Consider the following 27,915-nt stretch of genomic DNA (forward strand, 5'->3'; position numbering starts at 1 on the left):
GCTTTATTAAATGGATACTTGCACAGGATTTTAATACAGAGTCAATATACTAAGTAAGCATCAGCCTAATAAACAATGGCTGTAGGCCAAGAAGACAACTTTTGCATAGAAGCCCCCACTCAGTGCAAATGCAGCTTAGGGGGAAAGAGGTTTGTGTCTATGATGACATTTAAAGGGACACAAAACTTTAATTTCTACATAAAGTTAGAGTATCATTAATCTGAAGCCCATTATCATTCTCCTAGTATGTTCCTTCATCTATTAAAACAAGATCTCCACTGGTTTTATAAATAAAAGAAGTTATGTACAATGTGACAATAGACAGGAGAATGATGGGAGGGAGAGGGCCATGAATAGATATGAAGCCATGCAGCAGGTACATTTGATGCTGTTATTTTGCAGATCCAGGACCAGTTGAGTCACATCTGTTGATTAGAGCCAGATGATGGGAACTGATCTTGGTCGTGTGGTTCAGATATTTTTCATTCATAGCCCTTGTTTTTGTCTTTTGTGACATCTGAACCCCTGTGCAGGTGATCTCCAGGGGGCACTGTGAGGATTGTGGTCCCCCCCTGTACTTGTGCCTCTTTAATGTAGGTAGTTTATTGAGAGCCCTTTTGAAGAGGTATTAAAAAACCTTCTTGGTGTGATTTGGTGAGGATTTATTCAATACAGGTCATCCAGTTTGTGCTCCCCCAGATAGAACAGGAAAGCTGACTGCAGGTGGAGAGGGGCTCCTGTCACATAGTTCATGTGATCACCTATCAAAAAAAGATTTGGTTTCAATTAGGATGAGTAGACCTAGTCTAAAAATCCCATTTTTAAACCCATTTCATGAGTAGTAGTCTGAGCCAAAGGAGTGGAATTGTCTTCCAGTTTGTTTTCCATAAAGAGCCACTATTCCAGTTGTAGATAAAGTTTTCTTTTACTTAGTCACAAAGCGCAATATCAAAGGCACATACATGATATTAACTCTTTTTTTGCACGGCTCCCTTTAATTCCATCCATTTGTGTTACCTGAGTTTTCTCCTCCCTTTATTTTAAGATTTCCTTAAGACCAAAACACAGTAAGAGTGAACTTGGTGAGCTTTAAACTTCAGTTCAGTTTTGAGAAGCAAGACTGGCTAAAATGACTGGATCGGGTATCTGATACCATTATTTTAATAACTAACAATCCAGTACATTTGTATTTATGGCGTTATATTTTGCTTTAACAAGTAAAGAAAGCAATATTTCAGTCAGGCCTGATGTTGCCTTACACATAAAAGCAAGGTGGCATCTTTAGCTTATTTCCGATCAACAATTTCTGATTACAAAACACAAGAAATTTTCTGATGAGCAAGTAGTTGTTTAAACTCTATTAACGATTGTAAAATTCACAAATCTGATGCGTCATCTCTCCTGTCTGTATTGTTCCATGAAAGCATCAGAAGAAAGCCATTTCACTCTTGTGTTTTAGCCATAAGTCCATGATTGTTTTTATAGCTTAGTTTTTGTGAGGTTTTCTTTTTAAGTCCATGAGATGCTTACATTTGTCACTTTTTGCTCCGGTGCTATCAAGTCTCACACTATATTGTTTTTATTCCAGTTATGAATGTGTTGAAGTCGCTGTACAGCTCTTGTGGCAGCGTTTGTGTTGCGCTCTCTGGTGGATCGGAGAATTAGCTGCGCTTTGCTGCCACCTGCTGCCTCAGTTTCTCCCTTCTCTTCTTCTCCATCAGCCTGGAAGAGTTTAAAAAAAAAAAAGTGTCTGTGTGTTTAATACAATATCATCCTAAGCCTGCATTTGTAAACATGTCAGTCTTCAGATGAGAAAATTCTTCGTTGTTTAGATTCATACGATACTGTGTCTTTATTCTAGCTTTAAAACTGTGCATGCTTTTCTGAATCTTTTTCCTCTGTGTGTGTGTTTTCAGTCACCTGTGGTTTCGAGCCTCCACCAGCTCACTCAGTTGGTCCTGAGCGGCTCTGAGCTCCTCCAGACTCTGCTGGTATCCGAGATCCCCTGAGCCCGACCTCTCCAGGAGGGAAACCTGGTTGGACAACTCGTTGGTTCGATCCCGAAGACGCTGGATGGTCATGTACATGTTTTCATCGTCTTCCTCCTGCAGCCACAGTGAGAGGAGAGAACAGCAAGACAAGTGTAAGTTATCAGTTCTGAACTTTAAGTAAGATGAACATGTCTCTCTCTCTGACCGGTTTACCTTTGCATTGACGATCTCTATATGGATCAGTAGTGATGCCAACTCCAGCTCTTCACTGTAGCTGTTCTTAAGAGGGATGCTCCTGTAGCCTGAAAACAAATTACACAACTAATTCAAACTTGGTAAGTATTGGCAAGAACAATTGACCCTTTATTAAATCATAAAACCCCAGAATGTAGACTGGCCATTCATAGACTATAGAGCATAGTATAGTTGTCCAATGCTGTCCTGCAATTCTTTATCATTTTCTTTATTTTAAGAGCTTGGAAGGAGATATGCTGCTACGTAAAAACCTGTGCAGCTACCATTATCAATGTTGCTAGGTAAGCCTCTGAAGTTAGTGTACATGCTGCTTGTTAATGATTCTGCATATAGACCTACCTGGTTTTCTACACTGATCTGTAGGCTTTAACTTTTTAACCTTTTTATTTCTGCTGAATCAGTTTGACATCCTGGACATGTCCTTCAATCACATTTTAGAGCATTCTGTCTGCGTCTCTCTGAAAATGGGAATTTAAAAAAAATATTGATAATATTTATGCAGTTAGTGACAGTGTGGGTGATTTTGTATTTTTAAACCTGGACCCTATGTGTAAATACGTCAAAGTTTTGGAACTGACTATCCAAGACAGATTTGGTGAGGGGGATACAGCTGCCGTTTGTGATCGAACACTTTATTTTATTCATTGTAACAATCATTTAAATGCAAACGCAGCATATGTATGCATTGATGTGCGCTACTCTGCTACTTCAGCTCCACTGGTTTTTATGTAGAAACACATCTCCGTCCAACCTCTCCGGGTATTTAACGTCACTATTACACATGACCATGACAAAATACACAAAATCAGACTCTGTGGGTTAGTCTTATAGTTCTCAGGTCCTGGTCAGAATGGCCGATGCTATGCTATGATTGGCTGGTCTGTGTTGGAGGGGCAGTACTTATCCACGACATTAAATGTAAACAGGGGTCACATTCACCTGTTCGTAGCAGACGGACAGGGTAGGTTGCCTGTGCCAGGAAGTTAGGATCACTGAACATGTCCTCCTCGTAGACAGTAAAGCGCAGAAAGGAGAAGGCGGCGTTGTGGATGTCAAACACAAACTGCTTCTGCACCCACACAGGATTCAGTCCATTATCAGCTGGGAGAGTCAGGAGGAGACTGTCAGTACAGGACTCCGAGTGCACATATTACAACATGAATGTATATCAAATCAATTGTTAACATGAAACAACAGGGTTTTCTTACCCACAACGTCTGTCTTGCATTTGCAGCTGTCGTAATCAGCTCCACAGATCTCCACCTCCACGAAGGGACAGACGATGCTGCGGCCATTTTTAGGGAGATGACGGGCTCCCAGCACCTGATCCAGAGACAGTGGAAGAATGTGAAAAGCAGGTACAAGACTGTCCAAAAAAAAAAAAAAAAAGATCCTCATTACTAGTTAAATACTTGTACTTCTATGATCAATTTGACCTGTAACTGGATGGTGATTGGCTCCACATGTAAGGTGTCCTTGTCGAAAGGGTCAAAGGCATCGTCCCTCATGACATCAGGCTGTGGAACAAAACCACTGGCACCTCCCATCATGAACAAGGCCTGGTTCAGCTGCATGGGTTTATCTATACACACACACACACACACACACACACACACACACACACACACACACACACACACACACACACACACACACACACACACACACACACACACACACACACACACACACACACACACACACACACACACACACAGTCACTTCAGTATTTATTCAGTACACTTTTTTTATCTTACAGCTGACATCCTCAGTCTGTTGATTCAACATGTGACGGATGAAGTCATGGGCTGAACCGGATTATCCTCCCCATTAAAAAGTCTAACCTTACTAAGACCAAATGTGTTCAGTACTCTGTCTCCTAGAAACAATGTCAACCTTAAAGTTGTTGATCTTTCAATTATTTTCTACCCCATTAACCATCTATTGTTATTTATACCTCCTCCCTGGTGGGCACTTAACAGCAGAGGAAATACGTGATGATAATGGTTCACTTGCTAATCAGGAGATACTTATTTTTAACATCAGAACAAAAAAATGCTGTCAGTTATGTTAATAATTGAGCGCTACTTAACTAGCAATTTAATCTTTTTACTCCAACATTGCTAATTTCCTATTCAAATATAACAATTTGTTTCTTCAGTTTAATACATTTATGTATCTGAGATGAGGAAAATTAAGTACCTGCTGACTCAACTTAATATCTGCCTAGTTTTCGTTGTGAAAATAAATGTTTGTCTCAAATATATATGTGTTCTTGTACACTGACCTGGGGTTTGGAAATTGAGTGCGACCAGCTGGGAGCCACAGAGCCACATGGGCAGCGGGTCGTAGTTGGACGAGTCCAGCCTCTGTCCTCTGGGATAAACTCTGGAAAGCTGACGGCGATTGTACTGCAGGAAGCGTTTCCCTCTGCTGCGTGTAGCAAACTTCTCTGCCTTTGTCTCTGGGAAGGAGGACATGTCCCGGTAACATGCCCTCTCTGTCCCGATCTCTAGAAGTAGCAGCAAATAAAAAAAAGATTAGACTCAGAACTTAGAAAAAGTGAGGCGAGAGAAGGAGAGAGCAGTTTGATCCTTACTGTCCTCGTTGAAGGGGACAGGTCTGCAGTAGACCACAAGCTCAGACAGCTCCACCGCTATCTTCTTCCTCCTCTCCATTTGCTTCTCCTCCTGCATCTGTCACCATGGAGATAAGCCAATATTAATAAAATCCCTTTTAATAATGAGTTCCTGTTGAGAGCAACAATTGGCACTAAAATTTGATTCAAATTATTCTTCTTCCAGTTTTTTTTTTTTTTTTTTTTTAATGATATAATAAATGAAAGTTTAGTGTTTCCATCAGGAAAATGACTCCCAGGATTTATTGTGCATCCCTTTGGTCATACTGACCCGTGCATCAGCGTTCTGTGTGGCCTCTCTGATCTTGGCGACCCAGCTGTTCACATCCTCCAGACTGTCGGCTGCCACGTCCAGGGTCTGAACCGGGTGAGACGAGGGCTGCTGGGAGTGGATGGTGAACACATAGGGACGCGAGTTCTTCCCATCCTTATGCACCACTGGACGGATACGTGGAGGGAGAAAGGTTGTTTTTCAGAATGAATAATTAGATGTTAACGTTTAGGCAGTTACCTACGCAGGCTAACAGGTGCCAAGAAAACACTGTTGACATAACTAATCTGTGTTTACGAGACTCACCGACATGGCAGGTGGGTACATCAATGAAGCCCTTCAGGAATGTTCCAAGAGGACTATTCTCTGTTGACTGCGACTATATGGAGAAGAAAAAAAAAAACGTTATGATTATTATGATTGGAAAAGCAAGCTGATCGTTTGACATTCTTACAGCTCCAGCCAAGAATCAGAACTCACTGCTTCAACAATCTCTCTAGTGGGAGAACTGGGAACCTCCTCCACGTAGTTTGCAGGAAACCACAGCTGTTTCTTTCCTCCATAGTCACCTCGCCACCTAAAAGACACAACAGACAGGTTCATGACGAGCTGCTCTTAATGTAAAGGAGACAGTGTAGTGTAACAGACACTCAGGAGTTCACGTGAAGATATTTACTCACCAGCCGCCCTCCTGCTTATCCACATTGAGGATGAGGGCCTGTTTGGGGAAGCAGAGCTCATCTTCCCTCTGAGCTCGATAGTCGTACAGAGCTTTGACCGTACACTGAAACGCAGCATAGAGGGGCAACATCAGTCTGTCTGCTACAGTGTAGTTTAAGCTACAACCACTTGGGGATGCACATGGAGGCTTTGAGCGTTTCTATTTCCACACTCAAAACATCACTTTCATACTTTTTTTTTTTCCCCTCTTCCTGTAACTTTTTTGAAAGCACAGACATTTCTCAGACTGGAGAGAAAAGTTGAGTTTCGCTGTTAGATTAAAATCTTGTATCAGTCCTTACATGAGTATTGCACTACCAATATTTCAATTTTTTACAGTACATAGTTGAGTGCAGTTATTTACTATTCTTTGTAGTTGTTGAACTTCTGCCACTATAGGTTTGGTACTTTTACTTCCAATGATTATAAAAAAGTTTACCCATATTACCTTAGAGGATAATCAAATTTGCCAATCATTTACTACATAATAAGATATATATATGGTAATAATTGAATAGTTAAAACTGTTTAAAATGTATGTCCACACAGTACAAAAAGATCTCACTTACCCGTGCTGTGGGCATCTTATTGGCCTCCACATAGAAATGAGGGCTGCGAACCTCATACAGAGCCCCGTAGTCAAGCTCCTGAGGAATAAACAAGTTATGGTTACTCCTGCAGTTAATGCCGTTATTAAATTCATAACTGTTGGATTTTATTTAATTAAAGATGTTTGGGTATAGAGTTTGAATAGGTCATGAAATTATCTGACCTGTTATGACATACTATATATACTAAGATTTTTCGACATGCTCTGCTATGACATTTCTTGACTGTTTTCAACATAGTATACTATGACTTTTTTCACTTTCTGCAACATACCATTCTATGAATTTTTTAAAGATTTTTTCCAAAATACTATGTTGTGACTTTTTCAACATACTAAATTACATTCTATGACTCTTTTCGACAAAATATACAATTACTTCTTTATGACTTTGTCAATATACTATACAATGACATTTTAGGCCTTTTTTGATATACTTTATAATTACTTTTACCAACATACTACTATGACATTTTATGACTTTATGAATCAACATACTATATTTTCTTTTTTCAACATATTATACTATGATAATTAATGTTATTCAAGACATGTTAAACTAGGACTATAACGAAACTATTTGTTTTCAAAATACTCTACTATGACTTTTGTTTTAACGATTTTTTTGCTGTCCAATACTATACCATGTCTTTTTCTTTTATCGACATAATTTACTATGACATCTTTTATTACCTTTTTCAATATACCTCAGTATAATATGAATTTCTGTCATAATATACTTTGACTTTTTTATTTTTCTACATACTGTACTGACTTTTTTTTATTTTTCTACATACTATAGTATGACTTTATTTTTCTGATATACTATGATTTTTTAACATACTATACCATTACTTTTTTTCTTTTTCTATGACTTTTTACAACAAAATATCCTAAGTAATTTAATGACTTTTCCAACTACTATACAATGGAATTAAAATGTAATAGTATTTAAAATAAAAAGTCATAGAAAAGTATTTTGAAAAAAGTAAAAAGAAATCGTAAGTCATAAAAAGACAAATTACAGTGAGTAAAAAAAAGTAATTATCACAGTCACAAAAGTCAGTATAGCATGTCACTGAAAATAAATCATAGTAAACTGAGTAATAAATGTCCTTTTCCAAAAAAGTAATTGTAAAACATGTCATATAAAGTCATAGGAAAGTATGTCATAAAAATCCATACAATAAATGGAAAACCTGGATGCTTTGTGAAACTGACAGCGGTAATGTAAACTTGTTATATGTGATTCTTGGGGTGTGTCAGACTCACCGTGGTGCCCATACGGTCCAGAGTGTCCTCGTTGATGGGGTACCGGAGCCTCATCTTGCGGTACAGAGGATGTTTCTCATAGTAGCTCACAAGGTCGACGAGACTCTCAAACTCTGCCGAGCTGCCCAACATGAAGAGACGGCCTTCCTGCTGAATACGACAGTGTTTGATCTTCCCCTCCGCCCTGCAGACAGATGGACCAAGAAGGAAAACTTGTCACTTCACTCTCAAAACAGATGAGTCAACGTTGTCATCATGTGATCGTCCCTCAGTGTGCGTTAGTTTTCTACCTGAAGGAGATGGCATAGGAGTTGTTTTCGCTGCGTTTTCGCACCAAGAAAGCTCCGTCTCTGGGGACACGCATCAGCATGTGTTCAGCCTGAACACGGGACAGACTGGAGTGGTACCACCTGGAGAACGCAAAACTATCTATTCAATAATTGATGAACTTTTTCTCCTCCATCTTCACTCACTTTAAAAAAAAAAATTGTGACATCTCTGAAGACTTCAAATCACTCACTCTCTGCTCTCGTGTGCATTGGGCTGAGGTACAGGGCTGCCCAGCCTCATTTCAAACTCGTTGCAGCGCAGAGGCGTGTCTCTGTAGTGGCAGATGAGGCGGTAGAGGCTTTCAAACACCAGGTTGTCAGTTAGGTAGAAGCGGGTGGAGCCGGACTCCTGACGTGAATGGATCCTGCAGTGCTGGACTCGACCAGAGCGCCTGGAGGAGCAGGAACACATCGGGGAGTTAGATTGATTCTTTGTTAAAATAAAACGACAGATGACTTGTGGTGCATTTGATGCCTTTTTATGTTGACATTTACAATATGGATTATTGCGGTATTCATTTCCTAACAGATATTTATTGTACATGCTTTTCCCATGCAATAAACACAAATATTTCAATAAATAATAATAAAAAAATGAGTGTAAATGTCAGTTTTCACTTCTGATATTGTGAGCAATGATCAAATATGTATTTTCCCTTTCTTTCTATCTATTCACTTAAGATTGATTTTCCAACAACTAAAATTGAACAAAAATCTTTTTTTCGCTTTTTGATTAGAACTGGGCTGCTTTACTGTTATTATCCCATTTTTCTAATCTCTAATCTCTTGTTTTAATCCTATTTTTCTTTTTTTTTCTCCACTGAAAAAAAGTCCAAAGAGAGGTAGCTGAGATCACTTTTAGTAAGATGTCCTGTTAAGTATTACTGACCAGAACGAGAGGGTGTAGTCTCCAACAAACGTCTCACTCTCCCGAACCAGGAAGGTGCCGTCTTTGGCCCCGCCCTCGCAGTACTCCTGCAGGAGCTTCTCAGCCACCTGTCGGCCATCACGACCTCCGCCGAGCTTCCCGTGGAACCAGCGCTCTGCACAGTGCTGCTCGTTGTTGTTACACTCCTGACCAATTACAGGAGAGAGTAATTGAGCACCATCTTTACCGGATTAATACCTTATTTTTCCTTATTTTAATATAATCATCTCCCTACCTCTTTTACTTCCTCGTCCTCCTCTTCTTCAGCTGTCTGGTAGTGAGACGTCTCCTCTGAATAGTAAATCTTATTACTGGTCAGGACAAAATAGTGTGGAGTCCACGTCTGTGAATCACACAAAAACACATTTCAATAACACCACACAACAGTGACTGTATGTTTGATGAATAAGAACTTATACACACGCACGTGGTCGATGGGGTCTTCCAGGTACAGGATGCCGTTCTTCAGCGAGTTGCTGATGTCGTTTTCAGAGTAGCTGGCTGACGTCACCTCTTCATACAGCGTGCCTTCTACCAGTTTCTTGTGCTGTGACACAGGGATGACACTTGAGAAGCGCTGTTCAATGTGGGAGCATTTTATTGCACGCATGCACCACGTGACTAACTTTCTGTCATCCAACATGTTTTAATGGAGGTCATGGATCTTTTTAGAGGATACTGTAATTTTAACTTGGGTCATTGGTTGCTGGTCGTAGGCCACCTTTCAGCCAACCTAGACAAGAGCTCCATCCTGATTGTGCTCATCGTGCCACCTACTGAGGCCCTGCTGACACCCACTACTACTACCACTATCATTATTAGTCACATTACTATTATTATTGCCTGTACTATTACGCTTATTGACTTGCTTCTACCCTGGAGTCTTTGTGCTTTCTCGCTTCGCAGGCTTCTATAAATCGTGGCTGTACCTGGACCGTGGATGTGCATCCTGCTACGGCCCTGCTGACACCGACTGCTACCACCATTATTATTATTACTAGTCACATTACTATTACTATTACCTGTACCATTAAGCATTTTAGCTTTACTTCCAACCTGAAGCCCTTTTGCTTTCTCGTTCTGCAGGTTTCCATGAATCGTTGTGGTACCTGGACCGTAGTCGTGCCTCCTGCTGTGAGCCGACTGACACCCACTGCTACTTCGATTATTATTATTAGTCACATTACTATCCCTATTTTCATGGCTATAATTCTACTGTAATAATTGCTGCTGCTATTATAAGTAGTCTTATTATATGAATCATTTATGTCATATACATTGAATGTGTTGTATCTCTGTTATGCTGTTCATTCTGTACACATGACATCTATTGCATTCTGTCCATCCTGGGAGAAGGATCCCTCCTCTGTCGTTCTCCCATAGGTTTCTTCCTTTTTTCTCCCTGTTAAAGGGGTTTTTTAGGGGAGTTTTTCCTGTGCCGATGTGAGGGAAGGACAGAGGATGTCGCATGTGTACAGATTGTAAAGCCCTCTGAGGCAAATTTGTAATTTGTGATTCTGGGCTATACAAAATAAACTGAATTGAATTGAATTGAATTGATTCAGAGCCTAGATATCTTTGATGCTTAGTCTGTTGGCCTATCATGACACTTTGAGTCAAACACTGCTGACTTTGAAGGAGGACTGGCTTTGCATGGTATGTGTGTTGGTCTGTGTACCTTGATGAGGATCTTCCTGCGGAGCTGGTACGGTGAGGGGAGCTCCTCTGCGTTGTTATCGACTGGCTTGGTGAGCAGCAGATCTCCAAAGACCTTCTTAAAGTGTGTGGCCATGTTCCTCTGTTGGACCACACTGCAGTGGTCCTCGATGGACAGGATCACAGGATACCTGCACAAACACGACAGCAGGACGGTGATTAATCTCTGGAAGAAGTCAAAGCGGAAATCTGCAGGTTCTTCCATTTTCACTGATGGAGAAGTTAAAACCCTGTCCAAGCTTACTCTGATGTGACGAAGGCGTGTTCTTTGATGGTGTGCAGCACATCCAGGAATTTGATCTTTGAGGTTAAGGTGTGGCCATGGTAGATGATTGGCAGGTCGTCAGGTCCGTCCCAGCAGTCCACTGAGATCAGGAAACAGAACGTAACATGCGAACAGAGGTGTTTAGCTGTGTGCACCCGGACAAGAACCAGACCAAAACAGACCACAATACAACACCGAAAGTTTACATGTGGCCTGTATTTAAGGGAGTGTTGAAGAAGACATTTGAATGAGCAGCAAAATATCCTCAACTTTACCACCATATCATTTTCTCGTTCGTTAGAATCAAATGCTGCAGACCCTTACGTTCAATGCAGCGGCAGCCCATCCTGAGGCAGCGGGCGTAAGCTTCTAAAGAGGATTCACTGGAAAACTGGTCACCTGTCAGGTAGCTGAGAGAAAGAGAACATGGAAACAAGTTTAATAGAGCAGCAGTACTCAGATAAATTAACAATAAGAGGAAATTGGATTATTTGCTGTCTCACAGAGTTAATTTACATTTATGTTCAAGGTGCTGCAACAAATGAAAGTTTCCACTGTTGATTAATACATTAGGACATTGTTTCATCTGTAATAATTGCATTCAATAAAAATAAAAATAAATCTACATATTTAAATAGAATCTTCCATTCAATATGAATGTGACGTGTTTAGTTTAAAAGTTGGTAAACATGGGGCACTGCTAGTCTTTCGTAAAGAAAAAAAATAACTTTTACTCCAAAAAGTTTTATTTACACAATTTATTTTGAGAAAAAAGCATTCATTCAGTCATTAATACAGTCAAGAAAAGTTAGCTAGTCAAAGTTAGGATCGATTTAATCCCAATGTGTACAAAATTGACTTCCATATGACTTAAGAGCCAATAAGCAGATTTTTCCTAAACATGGAGTGCTTAAATCCCCATTATTACTACGAAGCTCCCAATAACAAGATCTTCTTATACAGTATGTGGACTCATGGGACAAATATAAAAACATTTAGGTACATTTGAGACACAAATGATGAGACCTACGTGTTGTGTGAAGAGGAGATCCAGTACTGAGATAACGGCCTTTTCATGTCATCAGCAACAACAGGTGAAAGTCGAGGGTCACACACAGAATTGTCTTTAGAGAACAGGAACGTCAGAAACTGGAAAATAAAGTAACATGATCAGACTGTGAGCTAGGAAAAAAATAAAATCTCTTCATCTTATTTCAGTTGGGCCTTTGTTTCACCTCATCCAGTTGCAGCATGGGCTCCGGCTGCGGTCCGCCCCTCATGTACCCCGTGAGGAACTCTCTGACACGACTCAGATCCGACGCCCAGGACTCCTGAGACCAGCCGGATAAAGAAGTGAGCACAGAGCAGTTTTTAAGAGAGCATTTTCTGTGTGTTGTGCTGACGGGCGCTGAATTTGCTCAGTACCTTCTGGTCCATCTGTAAAAACTTCTGGAAGTCGTAGAGGGAGATCTGACAAAGCTCTGGTCTGTCAACATTCCTACAAACACAACGGTTTTCAAGATGTCACACAGCAGAGGAGTGAAGTTTAAAGAAAGGTTCAACTGCTGCTGTCAGGCTGTACAATCCATCTCTGCTCCCAGTAGACCACACATTACTAAAAAACGACTATATAAATCTGTGCAATATAAAAATATGTGCAATACACTGTACAATACTACAAGTGGATTTTTTACTTTTTTTTTTTTACTTATTTAATATTCTTTACTGTGTTATTACTTATTTATAATACTTGTTTTGATCTTGTTTTTTTACTATGTCTCTTGTTTGCACTGTCCTCTCTGCTGCTGTAATCCTGTAAATTTCACTGTTGCGGAACTAATAAAAGATTATCTTTTCTTAACTAAAATGAAAGACAAGATGCGATACATTTACATACAAATGTCTGTCTGGCAACCAAACTTTTTACTCTACTAATGCCAATTCTAATTATGCCATTCTTTAAGGTTAATGTTCCATTACATACAATTAAATTATTCACATCCACAGAGCCAAAAAAGAGGTAGCTTTAAATTGGCATAAACACATGGAAATTAACTTTTGTGAAAGCCAAGACCTCCCTTAAGACACTGATAAATTAAGGGAGTGGACAGGTAGAAGAACAGCAGTGGGGGACGTGAATACAAGGGAGTGGACACCGAGGCAGAGGAGGTGGTGGAGGTGAAGGGACTCACCGCAGTGGGAAGGAGAGCTCCAGCTGCTCAATAATCTGGGAACAGAAGGGAGGAACCAGGTGACAGAAAGGTGAGGGGGAGCCAGGTGAAGCATAAACAGTAAGTGAGCGTGGAGTGGTGCGAGTGCAGAAGTACTCAAATACAGTACTGAGGTGTGACTATGATGTACAAAAACTTCCCTTTTCCATAGTGGGAGATTTTAAACTTATACACAACTACATTTTAGAGGAAAATTACTTCTATCTGATGGTGGATGTTACTGGCTGTGTGTTTCAGATTCCTAAAATATTGCTGTTGTCATCCTGTATCTCGAAAATAAAGAGCAGCATGTTGTTGCAGCTCAATGCCACAATGTAATATGGAGTTTTAGAGAATGTTTAGAAGAGTATGCATGCTTACAGCTGAGCTGAGTGGAAAAACCCTGTGTCTCCAATGTGGGGATTGTTTCTCATCATTATTTATTAAAAAAGGACCATCTTGCTGGTTTTGCATGTTTTATCATTATTGCATTATTGTTCATCATGTGAACTTTAAAGTCAGAGCTAACCATTTAAAAAATTGCTTGAGTTGCTTAAATCCATCAGTTAACAGTCTGCATTCATTGCTGTCAAAGTTACATTAATACTGCTGTTCGGTAATGCAGTTTAATTGTAGATTGAGTTGCTCTGTCACGTCTGCTCTGCTTTTCTCTGCAAAGAAAATGCAACTTTAATAGAAAACAATGCAGCATTGATGTTCACAGTAATGGATCAGACAACTCAAAAAACTCTGCGATTTGATATTCATCTGTGTGAAACATAAATGTAACATCTGGAACGGTAAGGAAATACATTTCAAAATCAAATATGACAAAGCATGCATTTGAAAATGGTAAGCATTAACATAAAGTGTACATGATTCGTAATTATGGAACTAACATTTGTATATGGTCCTATTCTCCCATTGTGATACATGTCAGTAATGGATTTGAGTACTTCTTCCTGTGGAAGTGCGTATGTGTCCAAACACAAAACTGACACTCACAGTCTTCTGAGCGTCAAACATCAGCGTTCTGTAGAGCTGGGAGAAGTTGGGGTACGACAAGTCACTCCTGACCTCCACCTCCTTTATAAACAGAGAGGATAAGAGTTAGTGTGACACAAGTCAGAGCATCCAGGAGAGGACATTCAAAGAGATGCAGGAGCTGTAGCTGGAAAACAAACGACATTTAAATGAATCAGACTTATATTCTGCTCTGACCTGCAGCTTGTCTTTGAGAAAGCGCATGTTGGGGACTCTGTAGTTGACCTGAGGCAGCAGAGCTTTCACATCCTTTACTGTGATGCTGAAAACAAACAAACGAGGGAAGGTACATGAGAAACTTTAAAGAACCAGGAGATGGCGCTGTACGGTTTAAGGAGCTAATGTCAATGTCAGGATTTTAAATTCACAGGCTGAGAGTGAGGAGGAGAGTGAAGTTTTCATTGTTTAAGCTCTGAGGTTAGAAGGCGACAAGTCTTCTCCTGGACACAGAGGAAAGTCCGGGTATATATTGAAACTCTTTAAATCTACTCTGTCTCAGCACTTAAAGAATAAACTAGGCCTTATTCTTGCACCAACTCCTCAGAAACAACTGCAAAAAGTTATGTGCTAATATACCTTTGCAAAGCATATAATTTTGCAGTTAATAAACATTAAACTACATCAAACAACCTGTTGAAATGTGATACGTTTGTTGAGCTTAAAAGTTGTTGACATAATACTATTAAGGTGCATTTAGTAGCTGTCTGGAGCTTTTGATCATATCACATCCTCCTCCGCAGCAGATGGCGTTTTCCCAGCTGTCAGGAATGTAAATGTTAAAATTTCCATTTTCTTTTGAGCACATTCTTGTCCGGGTTGGCTCAAAAGATTAGCTGTTACCACGATGAAGAATGAACCTTAAAGCTTGACTTTTTAGCCGACACGGGGTCCTTGACAACTGGGCAAACTGTATCTGCAGATATGATGTAAATCAATGCGACAGCTATTTAAAGGACCTAGCATTTATCAACTAAAGAGCATATTTGCACATACGTTGTTGCAGTTACTTCTGTGGAGTTGCTGATGCTTTTACCTCAACATCCTTTTTTCCAGGACAAACAGCACATGGATAATCACTTTTACTGATTAACAAAACACATGCAACCATCAGTCAATGAATGAGGAAGAAAGCAAGAGGCAGGCAGAAAAAGAATCCAGGTCAATGCGCTGAGAGGATCTCTTGGGGTCAACGACCGCAATCACTGCCAGGTCTGATTCCTCCCTCCACCCGCTTCCCTCTGTCTAGCTACTGTTACTATTTTCACAGGAGACAGGAAGTTGCCCTGTCCCAGCCCATTGCATCACTTCCTGCTCCTTATCAGGCAGTGGCAGGCTGTTTGTCCTGGAGCGGCTTCCACCCAAACAGAAGCCTGGATTTATTAATGCGAGTACGAGAGAGAAACAGACAGAGAAAGAGTGCGTGAGATAGGCCGAGCTTTTGGGTGTGGATGTGTGTGGAGGTTAAGGTCATTGCAGACCCCTGACAGAGCTCCGACACGCTCTTTGATGACATCTGGATCTGCTTTCACCTCAACATGCCACCTGCTGTGACAGACCGGCCCATAAGCATTCACCACAGGCTGCTGTGAAAACTCTGATTAGGTGTTGACGTGTTTGTGGGGAGTCACCCACCTGCCCTCGTGGTTCCTGTCCATGATTTCAAACTGTTTCCTCAGCCACCTATAAAGGGAGGGATGGAGGGAGAAAACATGAGACTGAAATAGCGATTATAACAAGAATCCTGCCGAAGGTAAAAACAGAAGTCACACATGTTTGCGAATATGAGAGTGATCGCTTACAGATTAAATGTTGCACTGCATTGCTGGAGATTGAAATTGAAATATTTATCAAAGAAATCAGAAAACATTTTGTCATTGGGTTTTTTTGGTGTAAGGTAAGGTACTTATGTACCTATTTGATCAAATTTGTAATAACCCAAAAGTTTTTTTTGTATTTATATTTCTACAGTGCAAGCACAAAATGTTACAATTAACTTTCTAAAATACTCTTTACTTTCCAAGAGTAAAATCAACTATGTGGTTATTTCATATAGACTATTTATTATTGAAATACCAGAAAACATGCAATATCGTAATATATATCATTATCAAAATAAAAAAAGACCTAAAAATGGGAACATAATTTACTAAATGAACATCATGCTGTGTTGAAGAAGACTTGAAACTAGCGATTGAGACCATAAACTGTTTACAATGTTTACTGAGGTAATAAATCCATGTCAAGTAGGGTTATTATCTCATAGACTTCCATACTATCTGACTCATTTTTGCAACCAGAGGAGTTGCCCCCTGATGGCCAGTAGAGAGAATGCACGTTTAAAACACTTCGGCATCGGCTTCACTTTTCAGACCGTGTGATCTAAAGCCAGTGTTTGTTTTGCCGGTTCTGGGCAACTATAGAAATACATAACGGAATACATGAAGATGATCCTTATTTTCAGGTTATTATACACTAAAGAAAACATACTTAATTATATTCTGCCAATAGATCCTTGTAATTGTCACACACTGGCCCTTTAAGAGAAGTCTTTTAGAATGAGGACAATGAGGACATTGAAAAATAAGGACAAACAATTTATATTTCCGTACACAAAAAGTGAGAATTTAAATTTCAGTTTGACCTAAAGCAACAAGTAGATAGAGTCTGTATTTGTCAAACCCAGGGAAAGTTGTTGAATCTACAGTTTACCTCAGATGTCATAAACAGACAAAGTTAGCTTTTTCATTTCCTCTGACCATTTGCAACTTATGTAGCTCACATTATGTCGACAGCCACCTTCTGTTCTCCTACTCCCACCACGGAAGCCAAAACTGCCTCCGCACATTCATCCAGAGTAAATATATTCATCCTAAAACAAATATTTGTCCTCTCCCCTGACCAGCACCTCCCTTTCCCGTCCAGGTCATTACTTCTTTTGATGCAACCATTTATGATTTAATCACACATACAGGGGGTTTAGGAAGTAGTTAGGTGCTTTATAAACACACACATTTATCGTTTATTGATGCCGGTTTATGACATGGCCACAAAAAACTTTTTTGTCAAAAGCAAAACCCTCACACTCCTGATTCATTTTACTTGATTCATTGTTTGACAGTTAAAGGGTTTCAAAATCATTCCGTTTCCAATCATAGAAGAAGACAATGACCAGCTAATATTCCTGTTTGAGTAGCTGTAACTAGTAATTTGTTTTGCCTAAAGAAATTACTTTGATCGAAGTTGTTGCCAATACATTTTCCAGATAAGATATTCAATGGAGTATTCCTTTAAATCAGGGCTACAAACAGTTGTACACATCGACACACACCTGTCTATCTGTTGTGGAGCGGGAGCTTTCTGAGTGTCGATCATCAGCCAGTTGAGACCAGTGATCCACATGTTGACCTCTTCTTCACTGAAGGCTGCAAAGACAAAAAGAAATAAGATAGAAAAGTGTAAATATATCTGACTTTGGTGACTCCCCTAAAGGTTTAGGGAACAAGCAGGTAAAACATTTTTTATTTAAAGGCTTATTTAAATGTTTATTGAATTTTATTGGATCTCTATTTTTTGTAGCTTTATAGTTTGTTACTTTTTATAAGTTACGATAAACTCGCCAAAGTAATAGATGAGATCTGGAAACACGGACACATCACGCAACAATATTATCACTGTGACCAATGATGTCCAAAACAACAAGCATGAGACCCAATGGGTAATATTTGTCCTTTAAAAACTGTTTTAAAAAGCATTATCTTTCAAGTGACAGTGAATCAAGCAACACATAGACGGCAGTTACTCTCATCAGGACAAAAACTAAAATAAATGAAATGTAACTTCCTGGTTTGCAGTATTAATAACCATACCACTACCACCATTCTCACTGACCAAAGTTCTCCAGGTATATATTTGTATAAGGATTTGTATTTAGGTTACTGCATATATCATTTTAACTTATTACATTCTAATCAAATTTTTAATATCCGTAAATATGTTCTATGTGTGTAGGGGCTTCAATTTAAATTTTAATGTACAATTCTGTGTTGTTAAATGACAAAAAGAAACATATCATTTTAACTTGAAGCATGCTGTAATCGCATAAAAACTTTTTTGAGTAAATAATGTTCTGAGAGTGATAAACAACAAAAGGTTGTCAAATAAGGGTCAAAGGACAAAGGGGTGTAGTGTGGGAACTCTTAACAGACGGGACTGTGAGGTAAATCTCCAATTTTTTACAAATAGTGGCAGGAAAAGAACATAGGGAATCACTTGTGTACACACACACACACACATTTTTTAAACACACTGACCAGCCACGCTGAGCGTCCTGAGGCGAAACTCCAGTCCATAGAGTACAATGAAGCAGTGGGCAGTGTCAAGTTTACGGGCCTCCTCTGGGTAGCGCTCAAAATCACGGGAGCCCTTCCCCAACCGCAGCTCCCGGATCTCTCGTATGTCCACTGGAGGAGGGAGGAAGGAAGGAAGGATAGTGTTGCATGAACACAAATATGCACACAACCATGAATCACAGTTTGTCACGTTGTTCGTTTCCCTGCCAAACACAGAAATCTGCTGCCGGAGAGCTCAACAAATGTACTGTGTGTGTGTGTGTGTGTGTGTGTGTGTGTGTGTGTGTGTGTGTGTGTGTGTGTGTGTGTGTGTGTGTGTGTGAATCCACAGAGCCAAAAAACAGACACACAAACATTTCAGCTGTTGGTGGCAGGATGCTCTAAAAGTCTGAAGAGGTTTTCAGCAGCAGCCAGACAAACAGCCACTTTTTGTAACTTAGCCTTTACGTGTATGAGGAAAAATAACCCCTAAACTTCACTTAAAGTGGTAAAACATCCGAGTTTGACACATAAAAGACCAAAGTAAAGCCCTAAAAATGTTGCTAAAGCTCCTCGGTCGGTTAATTAATGATTAAGGTTGTTAATTAATTAGTTGTTCTAGCTTCACTAAATTAAATATATGTTTATTGAGGCTGCTTTTCCCATGCCCCAAAGTGTGCTACCATTATATTCAAGTTAACGAGGTAGTCATGTGTTTTTTTTGGGGGTTTTTTTTAAGATAGAAAAGTGTAAAAATATCTGACTTTGGTGACTCCCCTAAAGGGAGTCCTCTTTAAAGTCCTCTTTAAAATATAATTCAAACAAAATGTACCACAGTTTTAAAAGGTACCTCCAGAATCCTCAAAGACTCTTCTTTCCATCTGCAAAGTAAATTACTAGTAAACTCTGGGCACGTAGTAATCACCATCAGTTTAAGTCGTCACTGACAGCTGTAGAGTTGCTCAACGGTGAATTTGCATCCGTAAAATGCAGCACATTGCAGTTTGGGATGGTTAGCAGAAAGACACCCAAAATAAATGGTAGACAGCAAAAGTGCACTTTATAGTAAATAGGCAGTCATTTCAGAAACAGAGTATAGATAAAAGATGGTCAGGTATTAATTGTTCAGAAAGGAAGTATTTATTTAGATATCTCCACCAACTACACAAAATGCTTTCATCATTTACATTCGTTTTTTTATTTTCTACCCACATTTATTTATAGTTTTGCCTGAAGATGTGCAGCCATGTCTGTTCATACTGCACTTGTAGAAATATAGCTCTAAATATTATTTTCGTCCAACAAAAACTTCAGATATTAAGGAACTATAAATGTACATTATAGAGCATTTGTACAGATTATAGGATTATGAAGGCAAGTTTAAAGTAAGGGAAATTGTTTACTTGATCAGGTGTTTTCAGCTCTAGTTTGCCTTATCATTTTGGCAAAACCACTTTTTCTTATTACTGTAAAAAATCTGCACTTGTGGCAGGTTTTATCGAATAATCTCTAAATTCAACAAGTAATACACACATAAATAAAATGTCACTGAAGGCTTATGTTGCACCAGAAGGGTTAACAGAGTGGACGAGTCAGGCGACTGACCACAGTCTGATGTCAACTCTGGATCCTACTTTGACACTTGCAGCAGTTGACACACCCACAAAGAAAACCACGGCTTATTGACAGAGCAGATGTCTTGTGCAAACACACATAAACATACACTCATAGATGCTCTGGCATTCACACACCAAACACAGGCCTACTAGAACACACACACACACACACACACACACACACACACACACACACACACACACACACACACACACACACACACACACACACACACACACACACACACACACACACACACACACACACACACACACACACACACACACACAGTTACTCTTGTATGCCTCAATGCTAATGTCCTTCAGCCAAATCAAAACAGGAATATTAGGAGACAATAGAGACGTTTCATCAGGTAGACAACAGGGTAACAGAGGACAGAACAATCAAAGCCTGTTGCTGGTCTTTATGGGGGCAAAGCGCGCCATTCTCAGCAGGTTGTATATAATCCTGAATCAAAGAGCCAAGACGAGAAATCTGGTTCCTATCTGAGCCTCCTGCATGTGCAGATGACAGGGAGTATGTTTGGCATTAGATTAAGAAAAAAGATCCATTATCTTCAGATGGAAATGTGTCCATAATTTAATATGTGTGTGTGTGTGTGTGTGTGTGTGTGTGTGTGTGTGTGTGTGTGTGTGTGTGTGTGTGTGTGTGTGTGTGTGTGTGTGCTGGAAGCAGCTGGAAGAGCAGAAGAACTGAATCGGACCGAGTTCTTACCCACGGATGACCTGCTTAGTTTTAAGCTTTTGAGTGAAAATTCAGCAACAATTCCAGCAACACAGTACTCTCCTGTTGCACAGCGTAACAACTACATGATGACTTAAAGGATACGTCTGATGACATTCCATATTCTTCTCATTGTCAACTGAAAATAGTCCCCAACAAACGCACTATTTCATCCTGTTTAAGCAACGTCTGACGAGAACTATTTTAGGAAATAGTTGACCCAGTTGTTATTAAATTATAATTATTACTTCTTTAGTAACCAATGGGCTTTGGGGCTGAGAGCCACAGACAGGAAATTGCTTTTGGTGTTTTCAAAGGATGTGTTGACAAAAAGATATAACAAGAGCCTTTTTATGTTATCGGGGGGGAAAAAAACTCCAACAGACCGTATGACCACTAAACTTCTAGGGGAAAAAGCTGCAGAGCATCTGGACCAAAATCCATCCAACTTACTTAGATTCACAGCTGCAGATGTCCTATTAGTAAATATTCCAAACAGTCACCTACTAAAATCAACATCAAATACTCGGATTCTTGTTTACTCATATTTTGAACAGATACTTCCTGCTCAACAAAAATCACACAGTTTATCTTGATGAATGAGAGTGAATGCCTCCCTTTTCAAAAAGGTCAAGAAAAAACCTTGAAGCTTTATAATTTTGCTAGTTTTGGACTGTAGTTATTTCATGACTGTTTAATGTTTAACACAGACATTTGATCAATTTAATTAAATAGAAAACAAATGGATTTTTGGATAACATGTTTATAGAAACTTTTCAGAGTTGGTAATGAAACTCAGGAATCTAAAAGACGTTGGTAAGTTATGTTAGTGCAAATTTCTTCTCGTCAAAGTCAAAGTCGACTCAATTTCCTCCCTGGACATTTTAAACTCTTGCCTTTCCTTTTATTACTTCATGCTATGTCGTCTGGACATTGGACGTTCTCCTTGCATGTCTCACTCCACAACACACAGACGCCGATAGGTAAGCAGGGGAGACGCACACACACACAAGGCATGATTCCTCCCACTGTGGCCTTTAATCCTGTTCCAGGCTGTAAGCATGGTTGTGATAAAAACACACACAACGGCTTTAAAGAATCGGTCTGACGTAAACGTTACACAAGGCAGAGGTGAGGGGAAGTCACACAGTGGGCCAACTGGAGACACATCAGAGTGAAAGCTACTGTCAACAGTCTCATAAAAATTAAAACGCAAAAAAAAATAATCTTAAGAGAAGCTCGTAAACTAACCATCCGTCCGTCCTGAGTTATATCTCAGTGCTCACTACTTGCTCCCTGAACGCACCATGAGTTGTGTGCACTGCTGACCTGAAACCACCAGCCGTGGATAATTGCAGTGCATTTCCAGTGAAACAAACTGTTCTTGGTACAGCTGGTGACATCACTCCCGACCAGATGGCAGAAGTCTACTTGGGAGATTATAAATCACAGGGAAGCAAAACTATGGGAGACGAGAATGAAAAATAAGCACAAGGGCGGGTTATAAAATGGAAAAAGGAATGGGTAGATGGGATGCTGATTAAAAATAAAGCAAATTAAATAAATAGAAAGGGGGTCAGTTCAGAGCGTGACAGAGGGTTTCACCAACTTAAATCCAAATTTAAAACTTTCCTTCGTACAGGGGAAAAGATTATTCAAACTGTGATGACCGTTTAACGTTGATGACCTTTCAGTAAGTTAACTTATCTGGAACTGGAATTTTTGAATAAGTGACAGCCCTAACCTTTTTTAGCGTCAACTGACAGTGGCTGCAAATTTGAGCTGCACAAGGCAAAAGGAGGCTGATCCAATAGAGGTCTAAGCGTTTCGGTCATTTAAAAATTGCAGTACCAGTGTTTGCAAGTTTTAGCAAACACATTGATACAGTCCTTTTTCACACTTTAAATGACTGCCTAGCATGCAAACCACCAAAGCAGCTCCTCATTTGTGGTCCATGTCCCTGCTTCCTGCAGAAGATGCTGGACCTTTTGTTTTCCTGAAGCCAACCAGTCCTTCAATCTGAGACGGGAAGCTAGACACTCCCTGATAACCCCACACTTCCTGTAACTCAGGATTTAATACCTCCACTGTTTGCCAAGGCGCTCATCTCAAAAGACAAACAACAAAGCTGAGGGAGAAACTTTATTTTAAAGCAAACAGTAGACAATATAGAACAAAAAAAACTCCCGCACACTGTCTTCTTCACTTGCATATAAATATATTTCAGTAACAACGTTTCGGTACGTAGACCTTCATCAGGTTATATTTATTAACAGTAGAGAAAGAAAAAAAAACACAAGGCAACAAAAACAAAGGAAGGAAGGTCACTTTGATAAATATGATATAGATTTCCGAGAACAAAAGTATCAAATGAAGGACCTTGGACTTCAGAATGAAAGTGAAAGCAAATAGAGTGAGAAAGTGACATGGGAGGTCAGAGAAGATCTTGAAAATGAGAAGGGTGTTTAGATGGATGTCCGGAGGGAGGAAAGGACAGCTGGAGGTGGAAAATGGAGGAGGAGGAGGAGGAGGAGGGAAGAAAAAGTGTGTAGCTGAGAGATAGAGCTGTGGGAGATAAAATGAAGGAGAGACCCGCCGAGTTCCTGGAATGTACTGGTGGGTTTGTCCAGAGGGAGGTCGTTAGTAAAGGGCCGTATGTGGGTTATGAAAGCGTGTGTGTTTGTGTGAGGGCAGTGTTTTCATCCGAGTGAGCGCCGAGGTGTTCGCTGGGGTTTCGTGCAAGCTCTAACTAGTACTTGTTGTCCCTCAGATTAGCGAAAGCTCTGTTTATGCACTTTATGATTATGGATAAATAATTGACAAGGCTCCCCAAGCAGAAACAACACCTACATCTGTGCAGCTGCCAGAAGCCCCTGAGCTTTCATTTCCCCCTTCAAGAAAAGGGAATGGGGTTACTGGGGATGGGGGAAAAAAAGGAGAAAACTACAGTGGACCTGAGAGGAAAGCGCACAAAAGATAAAACACAAGAAACTGAAGAAATCGTCTTCCTCAAACCGACGACACATGCAGAAATGAGCTGTAAATAACAAAAAACAAATACAGAAACACTGCAAGTTACACACCAAGTGTTTGACTTCTACTTATTACTAGCATCCAATTAAAAAAAACATATATTGTATTACGCACAATAAGTAACTTCCCAGAAGATACAGGCTATGTCAGTATTACAAGTTATATTCAGTTTAAACTGTCGACACCTCGTGTTCGGGCATGAAACAAACTTCTTTGTCATGCAACTCTTTGCAACTTGAAGCGTTTCTGTACATGTTTGTTTTGTCAGTGTTTCATTTTAATTCACACCTGCTGTCCAATTGGTGAACATGTTTTCCTCTATTTTCATATTTTGTTAAGTAACACCTTAAGTGGGATGATGGAAAAACAAACCTGACAGCAGTAAACCTATTCTTATCTCGTAGAGGAGGAGTCTCTTTTATTTTTATTTTTTTTCATTTTACAGGGTGCTACCATAAAGTCTGAGAGTTAGAATAACACATGGCAGACAGAAGGAAACTCTATCATGCCAGTTGTGAATTTATTTTTTTTTTTAAACAGACACTGTAACAAATCCTCCCCCAGGCCACAAAATCCAGGGCGCAGACAATAGCCTCCACACCCAGAACGGCAGAACGGTGCTCGAACAGGACGATTCAACCGCACAAAAGCAGCCTGTCACTTTAACTATACCTCTGCCGCTAGACTTCACTCCAGCAGGCAGTTACTGCCACCTCAGCCCACCACCAGTCAGTCAGTCGGTGGGTCAGGCAGACAGACAGGAGGAACTGGGTGGTACCAGGACTTAGGATCCATGTGGCAGCAGCATGCATGCTATGCTGTTACTGGCTGGCCGACATGGAGGAAACAGAGGTCACAGGGTCATGAAAGCCCATGACATGATCTCATGCAGTGATACTCACTATTGCACCTTTACAGCAGGCGCACACAGGAAAGATCAAAACAAACATTTTTTAAAGAATCACTTCACCCAAACTAGAAAACCATATTTTCTACTAGGGATTCACCAAATCCGACTTTTGCAGTCACCGCTATTTGAGTCAGTATCGAGCCAAAATCAGTATTGTATCAGTGCATTACTATTTTCTACCAGCCCAAGTGGTGTGCAGAGATGGAGAGCACTGCAGGTTCCTAGGTAACCACCATCATATCTTCTAATGCTGATAAGAATTTATATTTCAGTACCAAAACAATTCATTCTTGACCTTGGAAATAGTTTGTTGACAAAATAGTCTTGCATCCAGATAAACCTAATCGCTCTTTTTTGTAGCTTTCAGCAACAACAGAGAATGGAGTTTGCGCTGGTTGAAAGCCTTGAGTGTATCAAAATACGTTTTCATTTAACAACCAAAGCTCTTGACAGTTTATGCCATCTGACACAGAAGCAGCCATGAAAGAACATTGTTTATCAGTAAGACTAAAATTCAGATTTAATTGAGAAAGTATTGGATCAAATATCTGAGAAACACAACTACGATTTTGACCAAGCAGTCAAAGCAAACTGTTAGTACTGGACAGTTTTCAGTCCAACAGATACATTTTGGCCGATACTAAAAGAGTTCTGAGGTTCGATATCCAGCCCTTGTATCAAAGGGTCAGTTCAGACAACAAAAAAAAGTCTCACAGGTTCTAGCAATGCAGATAATTCTATTTTATGTTTTGATATTTTGAGTAATAAACCTCTGAAATGTCTTCCACACTACTACAATGGGGATCAATGGAATGATTGTTTGTGGTGGCGCAATACTGCCCTCAATTGTAACTTTTTTATTGAAACTTTTTCTAATAAAAAATTGACTAATTCCCTAATATTTTCTGTTTTTCTTTGTAAAACGCCTAAATACTTTTAACTCTTCAGTGCTCTAGAAATCCTAAAAAATAAAAACTGTGATCTGTGAAAGAACATTTAGATATGGTTCCACCAACCTGTGATGAAGAAGAGGTAACCAGGAAGCAGCACTTTATCTTAAAAGGGTCACAAAGCCAAAAGTTTGTAAACCGCCACTTTAAAAAAAGCTGCACACGCAGAAGAAACTGTCCCTGGTGTTCTGTTTCTGTATCTGTCAGCAAGTTCTCTGATACTTCCGACTGAGCTGACACTTCAGCATCTTCTGATACGAAATCTGCGACTGGCACATAATGTAAATCATATGAAGGAGAAACAAGTGTATGCGATGCATTGGACTGAGACACATCAGGGATATCATGTACTGTCGATGATACCATCTCTTTTATGCATGAATGAATTATGAGCCCAGTAGGTCCACTCAGTAATCACTCAGTCATGCTTTCATATCAATACTCACCCTCTCCTTCTATCTTGTCAGGGTTTCGACTCCACACTATCTGCCTCATGTCTTGCTTTATCTGGAAGGTTCTCCTCTCGGGCTTCTGGGACTTCTTCTGGTAGAAGACAGTCATCACTGTTCCCATCTCGAGGCTGTGGAGGATGCGGGTACCGGCCTCTGTCCAGTCCAGCATCCTGGAGGCCGTGATCGGACCAGCAGACCCCGCGGCACCAGCGGCGGCCTCCTCCGAGCAGCCGTTGTGGCAGCCACTGAACCTGGCTGCACACATCTTCACTGCATAGCTCCACGCACACCTTGAAGGATTACTAATCTGTGGTTGTGTATGGGTGAGCAGGCTTGTCCTTTAAAATCACTTCAATCACTGAATGCACCAGTTAGCACAACATGTCCAAACCACTGATGCAAGGAAGAAAACTTATGGATCCAAATCACAGCAGGTAGAAGTTAAAAGTGAGTGTGTTATTTAAAACAATATGAAATTAAAACAAAAGCACTGAAATGTCTGAGATGTGAATTCTCCTCTGATACTCTGGAGGGGGGAGTGTATCCCTGTGTTATCCTTTCCAGATGCTTCTGGCAGCACACCAGTGAAATCTCCTCGGAGGGAGATCTCATCACCGCTGGACTCGGGTTTCCATACTTTTGAGTGTCCTTCAATCCGCCACCGAAAAAGGCACCAGAGTCCGGCTTTCAAAATCCGCGCCGCGTCTCCACCTCCCTTTGCCCGCTTGCAACTCCTGCTTCTCGGGCGGCACACAAGACGTTTCTATCCCACTAAGTGGCTATTTTTGGAGAATGAAGTCAGTGCGAGCGACACGAGAGACGCCGAGTTATGTAAGGACGAGTCGGACAGATACCCGGAGGTGAGTGCGTCTGGGCGGCGGAGAAGAGGACGGGCGACGGCGGGGGCTCTGCGGCGGCTTCACGGGGACAGGGAGGCGCGCAGATGGGAGAGCACGGAGCGACCGCGCTCCCATCCGCTGAACCATTCTGCTCTCCCCTTCACACAGCCCTCCTTCCTGGGCACGTTAAACCGCCTACAGGATGCATTATCCAACTGTAAACGTACGGAGGCGTGTGGGTTTTGGTTGTTTTGTTGGTGGTATGTACAGCAGGCTAGGAGTTAATTGCCCCGGTTTCTGCCTCGCTGATCCTCGATATGGATCTCTCCCTCAGGCTCTCTGCGCGTCCGCTCTGCTCCAACGCCAGAGGTCTTGAGAGGAAATTGGGGCTAGCCGACCGGAAAAGCTTGATCAGATTTTGTGCTGTAGTATATATGTGGGAGGATGAGGGAGGGGGGGAGGGGAGTGAAGGGAGGCAGCGGAGAGTCAACGGCGGAGAGGAGGAGGAGGAGGAGGAGGAGGAGGAGAGCGACCTCCATGGGTCTCCAGGAGACCTGCAGCTGTACGGTGGAAAGGAAACACACGTTTAACGCGGATGAACCTCTGAAGGGAACTCAGCGGGTGATAAGTCGGGTCAAGAGGTCAAGTGGGGGTTAAATGATGAAGAGCTTAACATGTCATATATGACAGGCATCAGCTACAGCAACACATCATTTTTTGCATATTTCACACAAACTAGTGATTTGGTTTGGTTTGGTTGGTTTTCTTTGCTATTTGCACTTAGTTAGATTCCCAG

At 40.6% G+C, this 27,915-nt stretch overlaps 1 protein-coding gene across 3 annotated transcripts; it reads right to left on the reverse strand.

The window, feature by feature from the left end:
- Window positions 1–27,562, reverse strand: LOC129094102 (1-phosphatidylinositol 4,5-bisphosphate phosphodiesterase gamma-1-like). 3 transcript variants are annotated; one of them, XR_008531359.1, is made up of 33 exons: window positions 26,275–27,562; window positions 18,557–18,706; window positions 17,575–17,668; window positions 15,879–15,926; window positions 14,424–14,508; window positions 14,208–14,288; window positions 13,185–13,219; window positions 12,418–12,490; window positions 12,228–12,323; window positions 12,023–12,141; window positions 11,317–11,402; window positions 10,972–11,092; window positions 10,690–10,858; window positions 9,439–9,558; window positions 9,247–9,354; window positions 8,973–9,157; window positions 8,275–8,475; window positions 8,045–8,179; window positions 7,755–7,938; window positions 6,445–6,522; window positions 5,836–5,939; window positions 5,636–5,732; window positions 5,462–5,534; window positions 5,156–5,322; window positions 4,846–4,942; window positions 4,534–4,758; window positions 3,683–3,828; window positions 3,455–3,569; window positions 3,186–3,347; window positions 2,205–2,293; window positions 1,921–2,105; window positions 1,531–1,722; window positions 1–761 (listed from the first exon to the last, which is right to left on the reverse strand). XR_008531359.1 is itself a non-coding variant. In XM_054602130.1 (32 exons), exons 1-32 carry the CDS (start codon window positions 26,543–26,545, stop codon window positions 1,662–1,664), a joined length of 3,945 nt encoding a protein of 1,314 aa, XP_054458105.1. In that variant the 5' UTR covers window positions 26,546–27,562; the 3' UTR covers window positions 1–1,661. The 3 variants fall into 3 exon arrangements, 2 of the variants coding, with proteins under 2 accessions (XP_054458105.1, XP_054458104.1); XM_054602130.1 differs by having other exon boundaries at window positions 1–1,722; window positions 8,045–8,164; XM_054602129.1 differs by having other exon boundaries at window positions 1–1,722.
- Window positions 27,563–27,915: the final 353 nt, after the last annotated feature.

The sequence above is a fragment of the Anoplopoma fimbria genome, chromosome 8 (genome assembly GCF_027596085.1).
Source record: "Anoplopoma fimbria isolate UVic2021 breed Golden Eagle Sablefish chromosome 8, Afim_UVic_2022, whole genome shotgun sequence".
Classification (NCBI taxonomy): domain Eukaryota; kingdom Metazoa; phylum Chordata; class Actinopteri; order Perciformes; family Anoplopomatidae; genus Anoplopoma; species Anoplopoma fimbria.

Excerpts from the sequence above, each read along its gene's own strand:
- LOC129094102 (XM_054602129.1), bottom strand. The coding sequence starts at position 26,545 with ATGTGTGCAGCCAGGTTCAGTGGCTGCCACAACGGCTGCTCGGAGGAG. Across the intron at positions 12,142-12,227 it reads CCATGCTGCAACTGGATGAG|TTTCTGACGTTCCTGTTCTC; the intron begins GTGAAACAAAGG and ends TTTATTTTCCAG. Across the intron at positions 1,723-1,920 it reads GTGGAGGCTCGAAACCACAG|GCTGATGGAGAAGAAGAGAA; the intron begins GTGACTGAAAAC and ends AAACTCTTCCAG.